The sequence below is a fragment of the Montipora capricornis genome, chromosome 9 (genome assembly GCF_036669925.1).
Source record: "Montipora capricornis isolate CH-2021 chromosome 9, ASM3666992v2, whole genome shotgun sequence".
NCBI classification, from domain to species: Eukaryota; Metazoa; Cnidaria; class Anthozoa; order Scleractinia; family Acroporidae; genus Montipora; species Montipora capricornis.
The window spans coordinates 31,176,162-31,184,772 of NC_090891.1; the positions used below are offsets into that span (position 1 = coordinate 31,176,162).

The 8,611-nt window shown below is 36.7% G+C and overlaps 2 protein-coding genes across 2 annotated transcripts in view; one reads left to right on the forward strand and one right to left on the reverse strand.

Moving 5' to 3' along the window:
• The first annotated feature begins 183 nt into the window (after positions 1 to 183).
• Positions 184 to 5,097, forward strand: LOC138014957 (putative divalent cation/proton antiporter TMEM165). The gene is made up of 5 exons (XM_068861850.1): positions 184 to 480; positions 2,490 to 2,897; positions 3,562 to 3,744; positions 4,251 to 4,356; positions 4,594 to 5,097. The coding sequence occupies exons 1-5, from the start codon at positions 280 to 282 to the stop codon at positions 4,656 to 4,658; spliced, it is 963 nt and encodes a 320-aa protein (XP_068717951.1). The 5' UTR covers positions 184 to 279; the 3' UTR covers positions 4,659 to 5,097.
• A 1,457-nt stretch (positions 5,098 to 6,554) lies between these two features.
• The window catches only part of LOC138014958 (large ribosomal subunit protein eL31-like), a 4,001-nt gene continuing 1,944 nt past the window's right edge, over positions 6,555 to 8,611 (reverse strand). The window contains exons 3-4 of the mRNA XM_068861851.1: positions 8,101 to 8,213; positions 6,555 to 6,625 (exon numbers count right to left, since the gene is read on the reverse strand). Coding sequence (XP_068717952.1) covers positions 6,591 to 6,625; positions 8,101 to 8,213 — 148 coding nt within the window. The 3' untranslated portion in view covers positions 6,555 to 6,590. The remainder of the gene's footprint in view (positions 6,626 to 8,100; positions 8,214 to 8,611) is intronic.

Here is an 8,611-nt window from a genome sequence, read left to right on the forward strand (position 1 = left end):
CCATAGAAACCTGTGGTCTATTGCGATTATATAATAATTCAGAAGACGCGCGATTTTTCCATGAGTTTACGGACACAATAAAACATAGCTGATTGACCAATCAGAGCGAGCGCATTGATTTGGTTATTATATAAATTATAATAAGGAATACATAAGGTACTTACCATTTAATAACGAGACCGCTGACCGCTACCTAAAGATTCAATTTGTTGTCACCCCTGTCTACTAACAATTTCCACCGGGAGTAAAAGCGTTGAAATATCCTCTTTTCACCGGTATATGATGGGGAGATATCGTAACGAACATTTTAATTTATTTCAGTTAATTGCTATAGTTTTTATGTGCCGCGTAACTTGTGGATGCGCTGCAGTTCCAGACGAACTGGAAGGCCTTGCTGGTCAAGTACTAAGGGGCTCAGATGTTCAAGATTCCAAGACGTCGGATTCTGTGTCGTTTATTCAGCCAGTCGAAGATAAAGAGGTAAGACAACCTGTTCTCTTTTCCTGTGCGAACAGCTCCGTGCGAATCGCTAGGTGCTGACAAAGCAGATAATTGATCAATTCAACAAAACGTTGCAAGCTTGCCCGCGCTATCTGTAACTAATTTACGAACCCACCAGTTTCTTTAGTTTATAGAACTTTAATTTCGTGGTCACACAGTTTTTGTTCCACGTATGATAACGGGACCTAATACTCTCCAAAAATAGATCTGTGTACACTTGCTTTTCTCTGATCAATAGCTAGCACGTTAAATATAACACAGCTAATTTTAATACACCTGTAATATAATTTGATTGCATCTGACCAGATTTGTTTACTATGTAAAACCTAAGATTTTTGTCTCACATTTGAATATCGTTTTTTCCCCGAATTTAATTATCCTGTAGTGACATCACTGCACCGGTGGCTCAGTTAGTTGAGCACCGGACTGTCACGCGGGAGGTCGTGAGTTCAACTCCGGCCGGACCAACACTCAGGGTCTTTAAATAACTGAGAAGAAAGTGCTACCTTTGTAACTACATCTGCAAATGGTTAGACTTCCAAGTCTTCTCGGATAAGGACGATAAGCGGGAGGTCCCGTCTCACAACTCTTTAATGTCTATAATCCTGTGGGACTTAAGATTACCAGACTCCTGCCTCCCTCAGTTTCTATCTCATATGAGCTGAGAAGGCAAAGGAGGTTTGCCACGCCTCTTGTGAAGACAAATAGATTTGCAAATTCATTCATAGTTAAGAGTGCGAGGGAAGCATTTAAGTAATTTCTGAGAGTAGTCGCTTTGTAATTTTATAATAGTAGTAGTTTTAAATCATTTCTTATATCTCTTACTTGTAAAGAGGCGCAATTCAGTTTTTTTTTAACTGCAATGTTTTTCTTAATAAACACACAGTCTCTAGTCTCACAGTCTCGACGTAAAAGAACTCACACACTTGTCGCTAAGAGTAGGGCACGTAGTTCCCGGTGTTGTGGTCTGTTTTCTGTATCATGGTTCGAAGGGTAAAAAAAGGGGAGCTCTGCCAGCTTGACTGGCAAAGTCTGTAAATCAAAAATCTAAATCAAATCAAATCAAATCAACCAATTGAGACAACACATTCCTCTTTGGTGATTTTTTTTCCATTTTAAACTAAAGAGCTTAGTTGATGTGATGAATAGTGATGGAGAGAATTAGATCTCATGATTATCTCTGTCTAGTTGTGTTTTCACTTCTCGTTTACTGTGTTGGCCAAGATCTCTTTCATGGTTTTAAATTAGATTATTGTCTGTAGACACCATTTTCTTGAGGGAGAGATTATAGCTTGTCATATTGAAGCTTTTTGTTGTTCTATGAATGCAACTTGCAGAGATTGGTTATATTCTGTTGTTGCTTTGCTCAATTGTCGCAAAACATATATTGCATCTGTGAACCTTCTGTTCTTTCTGAATTCATCCTGACTTTTGGATAGTTTAGTACTTCAGTATTGGTCGTACTCTTCTTTCTATCATATAACTCTTTTACTGGATTTCTTACAATAAATGGGTAATACTATAGACTTCTGCAAATCAAATAGTAACCTTTGTGCAGTCCATGTTATCTGAATAATCTGTACAACTACTGTTTAGGAACAGGGGGCTCATTGAAAATGAAGTAGCAGGAGAAAAATGTTGCTGATAGTGCACAGCCATAAAACTTTGTAGTTGAAAGAAGTTGAAGGAAATAGATACAAGCTGTAATCTGTCCAACAAGTTTCCATAGTTTAAAATGTGTTATACCCTAAATTCCAGTAGAAGGTGATGAGTACCAGTAATAATTACGTAATTATTATGTTTCAACATTTATTGATAATAATAATTATAATAATTATAATAATTATTAATGCGAACAAGGTTGAACTAGCTCAAGCTGCTAAGGAGAAAGAAAGAAAGAAAGAATGGCATTCCTGTACATGTTCTTTTCTTATATGTCATCTTTAATTATTATTGCAACATCTTTCTGTGATGATTTTTTTCTTTAGGATCTTGTTCTTCATGGTTCCATATCAAAGGAAACACCTATCAATCGCATATCATCAAGCATTTTTAGCCTTGACTTTATTCATGGTTTCTTAGCATCATTATCAGTCATCATTGTTTCAGAGCTAGGGGACAAGACCTTCTTTATTGCTGCAATTATGTCCATGAGGCACTCCAGATTGGTGGTGTTTAGTGGGGCCATGTGCGCTCTTGGTTTGATGACTGTTCTGTCAGCAGTTCTGGGGTTTGCCACAACAGTGATTCCTCGCAAGTACACTCTGTACATATCAACAGCACTGTTTGTAGTTTTTGGCCTTAAGATGTTGAAAGAAGGCTATGAAATGGATCCTAATGAAGGGCAAGAAGAATTAGAGGAAGTTCAAGCTGAATTAAAAAAGAAAGAGGCCGAGGTTTGTTTTGTGCTCAAATCTTTTTCCATGGTGTTTTCCAACAACTTTTAAAAATGCATTGTTTGTGGTTAGTCTTACGAAGCTCGTTTCATCCCGACCAAGGTACTCATCAGAGACCTTTCTGCTTGGTTCAAATTGTGAGAGGAAAATATATGCATACAAAAAATACAAGCCAGGCCTTATTACTATTCTTTATATAAAGAATTCTAATGAGGAGTGTTTTAGTGGGTTGAACCCTTTCACCGCCAAAAATGCAAATTGACACTTGCAGATTTTACTCTGTCTAACGCCAGACGATTTTACTCATCAATGTGGAAGCTCCCGGCAGTGAAAAGGTTAAAGCTCATAATGCATATGAAGTTTTATTGGTAACTTGATAAGCTGTTGGGTTCATGAATTATTAGTTTTTGAAGTATTCTATCAACTGTTCAGAGCATTTGTTGACATGAGTATTTGGGACTCTGAACAATGCAAAATAGTGTAAGTTTAAAAGATAATGATATGAACCTTAAAATTAGGCTTGAATTTACTGGGAATGTATAATCTTTGATCTCCATATACTTGTCAGTCCTTAACATGGTGAAAGAGATTTAAGGGATTACAATAAATTGTTCCTTTTTAACAAATTATTATTTAAGATGATTGTATCAATCTTGTTTTACAGTTGGAAAAAGACGCTGACACTATCACTCAAGATGTTGAAACTGGCATCATTCGTGGTGGAAAAAGTCATAACAAGTTCTTTGGCATTCTGTCACCAATACTACTCCAAGCATTTACACTGACTTTCTTGGCAGAATGGGGAGATAGGTCCCAGATTGCCACCATTTTGCTTGCTTCTAGAGAGGTGTGTTCTCTTCCAGACTGAGGGACTGACCACATCAGGGCTAATGAAGTATCGTACTTCTCATCTTGTTTGAGCTTTTACCTTAATTGGAACCACACTAAGTGGAAGTGCTTGAGGATTAATTGGGTGCTTCATGTATTATTGATTTCAAATAAAACAATAAGTAACAAAGAAGAAACTAAAAATGAGAAAATGGTTGGAGGAACAATTTAGGGTAAAAGTGAAGAACAGCTTACGTGTACCTCCATGAACAGTCAGTCAACAGTTTTCTTCCAAGGTAATCTGTTGGCCGACAGTCGACCTACTGTCTGCTTTAAAGTGAGCTGTTATACACTATTACCTGATCAATATACAAACTCCTTTTTGGAACCTAAGGGAATTTGCAGTAGATGATATATGTTTTCCTCAGAGTAAAATCCAGTTTATAGTGTGTTAGAATTCAATGGAACTGAATGTAGAATGTTGAAATCCATTGTCCTCCAAATATTATTTTGATTTCTTGGCAGAATGTTGCAGGAGTGACAATTGGTGGAATATTAGGACATTCCTTATGTACTGGCCTAGCAGTTATTGGAGGCAGATTAATTGCACAGAGAATATCTGTGCGAACAGGTAATTCAGAAAGCGGTCATGACATAAGGTTAACAAAAACTACAGACATGAGTCAACCAGGGAACCATTCACAAAGAGGGTGGAGTTAAATTTCATGTCCATCAAAGATGCATCCACTACATTGTGGTTGTCATAGGTGAACCTGGGGTGATTGCACTTACTAAATATTATCCTACATTATGATTGCTTTTTGAAAGGGTATGATCTAACACATTACGGTTGTTTTCTCTTTTTCAGTCACTATCATTGGTGGAATTGTCTTCCTAATATTTGCTGCAACAACATTTTTCATTGATGAATGAGCAAGAAAGAAAGTTGAAGAAGTCAAAATGAATGGTGCACTAAATATCGAACCAAAAGACATGTAAATAAACTGTTATGAGTCAACCACAAAACACATGTAAAAGTATCCTATAGGCATTTTAGAAATATTGAAAGCTGTTCTCCCTCCCTTTCAAATTATTATTGCTGTGGTACGGCACATGGATTTTTATTTAATTTAGAATTTCAGAAAAGGAAATAACACAGATAAAGGCTACTCCGCACTCTCAATACTAACGTACCAGGTAGAAATAATTTCTTGTGAAAGAAGTGCCATGTTTGATATTTTTTTAGCCAGTAGCAGGTACCAGAGCGTGTTGTCATCCTTACTAATACCTACCTGAATTCCTGTGTAACGGAAGAGCTCAATACTTGTATTTATCAGGGACTAATTCCAAGAATAAAAGAACCTGTTTTTTAGGGATTTTTTCCCCATCTTTTAATCCTTTGACGTCCAAACTGACCAGACTTAGTATTTTACTGTCTAACGCCAGACGATTTTACTTGTCAATGGAGAACCCCTGGGAGTTGGTGGGTTAATCACTCACTGAAAAACTACGTCACCCTTAAATGAACTGTATTATGTTCCTAGTCACAGAACAGGTCGAATGGACAGACATTGCAGTTCACTCAAAATATACTATAATAATTATACCTTCCCATTTGGAGATTATTTTGGTACTAAAATAATTGGCTGTGAGGACACGTCCCAAATATTTAGTTAAAGTGTTAGTCCAGTGTAGTGGCAAAAATGGGCCCCTGAACAATCCCTCGCTGACAAGTAAAATAACATTATTGTCTGACATTATATGGAAGAAATGTTACTCTAAGTAGGGAATGGGTTAGGTTTATCAATAATTTTCTGTTGTATGGGTTTGGAATTTTTTGAGTGTGCAATACACTTTTGAAACCTAAAAAGGAATTTTGAAAGCATAGTATGTACCAGTTACAGTTATCAGTAACTTTTGGGGGGAAGTTGGGGGTACAGGGAGGGGTGAGTGTTAAAAGAGGACATAGTTCTTGAGTGAATGTTCTCGTTAATTAGGTAACACATTGACATGCCCCCATTGACAAGTAAAATCATCTGACATTAGACAGAGTAAAGTCTAAAGTCTCAATCCTAGGGGTCAAATTATGTAACTTTTTGACCTTAATGGTATTTGCATTAAAAGCTGAGTGTTAATTCAAGATTAAGGTTACCCACTCTGGATGAAAACATATTACACATGTGCACATCCACAATGTCTGGAAATCAGTGTTCTGCACGTTTTACAAAGGAAGTAGATAATAAGTCAGTTGATGGTTACGTGCTTATGAACGTGGCCTTTGAATGACACCACTGAGGTATTTGTATAGAACTGTTGTAATGTCAACTTGTCTCTGTTTACTCAAGAAATGAAGATGTTTACATCTACATGTATATCGAAAAAAGATCATACATGGTTATGCTGCCATTCTGAGGCCATGTTACCAAGCTTAATTTGAGGGGAATCTTTGCTTACAAAAATAATTTACTCTTCCTTGTTAGCATAAGGTTATCCCCTTTTATTCAATCCTCCTAGAAGTTTGCATTCTGAATATTTAGACTGAATTACATGAGACCAGCAGTCTCTGAAAATTTGAGACCCCTTCAATTGGTAGTCTTGTGCAATTTTCATTTGAAAATGAAATTTGAACTCAGTTAAAATTTAAGGCCAGCTTAACCAAACAGAAGTCAAGGCAAACGACAGACAATCATTTGGACAGGAGAGGATTGTTAGCCTTGTCATCCACAACCACTAGAGAAAAGAAAAACCAGTAGTGAGAAAGCGGAACAACATTGTGATTATTAACGATTATTATTTTAAACAAGGGAGAACAACATAAAATTACAAATATTTGTTGATTTGTCAATTTTATTTTTATACACAAGTTTAATCTTCACTTTCCACCTTCTGTGTTTGCAGACCTAAAAGAAAGAGCAAATAATAATAAGCCTCTCTAACAGACGGGAGTTATTTTCTCTTGTTTTAAATCAATGGCTCTCATTTAAAGTAAACAACAAGTTATATTTTAATTTGACCATTAAGCAACATCAAATCAAAATTAATCATTATTGGCCGATAGGTTGTAGGTGGAGCCCTTCTGACATTACAAGGAATGTTTTGTTACTGAATTTGGAGTTTGCAAAGTAATCCTTATGACTCCCAGATGACAAAATACTTTTATTTATACCTAAATGCGTTTACATTACTTCTCTGCCCTGCTAGTGGGAGGTGGTTTCAGGGAGAACAAGTCAGTGATTGACAGCCAAACTAGAGCACTCACTCCAGTTGCTCCTTTTGTTGACTCGAGAAGGTCAGCCTCCACTAGTGGCTGGCTAGTCCAGTTTTCACCAAAGCCACATTAGAATAGGACAAGTGAAAACTGAGGATAAGCATTACAGTTTATAAGAAAAAAAAAATGAGCAGAAGAGAATAAAAACAACAGAGGAAAAAAACAGTTCTTTTTTGGTCTTTTTCCATCCCATCACCTTAATAAATCGAGGAGAACACATTTTAATTGTGTCAGTCTCGTGGGATGTCCATTGGGTATTGATAGTGATGCCATATGATTTTAGCATTTGGACAACAAACACGTAATTACTTTAGACACTCATTTTGAAAACTGCTCTAAAATTATTAGCAAGAAGATTACAATCAAAATAACTACAGCATGATACCTTCATTACTGAGAAAATACTAGAAAAGGGTTCAAAACGACTCTCCCTAAAATATAAAACTAGTTTCAAATGGCTCGTCAATATCAAAATAGGAGTTGAACACACCTCACTAATCCTGAATAATACTGCTAGTATTAATTATTTTGTGTAGGAATTGTATCATTTATTAACAGTTGTAGCAAGTAGGCGTTCCTCTTGAAATGTGGATGCAATATGACAATAGAAGCAAACTACTGCAATAAGATAAATGTAGCCCTTATTATTATATGGAGGAGAGTGTTTTACTGGGAACTAAACCACTCGTAGATTCCATACGCCACTTCATCCGGGACCCGAGTGGCGTATTTTCTGTATGTCACCTTTGTGAGTGTCGTATCGTTCAATGACGTCACGATTCCCGCCTTTTTTATAAAGCCCAGCAGTATTTGTAAAACTTGACTACTTTGAAACACAATAAAATCGGAATTTATCAATATTTAGTCTCCATATAATAAAAAGAACATTACACCTTGGCTCGAAGATATGAATTTTATGTTCTCGTGGCAAGAACAATATCTCACTCGTTCGCTTCGCTCACTCGTGAGATATTGTTCTTGCCACTCGAACATAAAAATTAATTCATATCTTCTCGCCACCGTGTAATATCCTTTATATATATTATTATTATGAATATTTTGAGACGTTACACAAAGGTGTACACTAAAAAGGAAAGGAAACGTTACCCTTGAATGACACAACAGGGACGTGTGACACAAGTGTGTACAACTTGTGAACAGAGTCTTCATCTTCATTCCTCTTACGAGCTAGACGAATCCGGACTCTGTAGGGAACATTTCTGAGGAAAAAAGGAATTAACTCATTGACTTCTGGGAGGGAGACTTGACCCCTTTAAGGCCCAAGGGGACCCCCACTGACGTGTAAAATCGTTTAGTTAAAGGGGTCTGTTTTACACCAGAAATTTTTACTTGTCCACTTGGGGCGTCCTACATGTAGCACACCTGAGGAGTGAATGGGTTTAGCTTTACTGCTGAATACCTCCTCAATTATTATTTTGCATTTGAATAACATCACATTCATTGTATTCTGACTTGTTTGTAAAAAAAAATGCTGCTCAGTGCTAACAGAGGTGGCAGTATATTACAGCAGTTGCTTCAAAAATTACCCTCTGGTCACTACCTTCAGCTCTTGAATATTATTACACAATGAGATGAATGATGTGAATGCCTAGATATC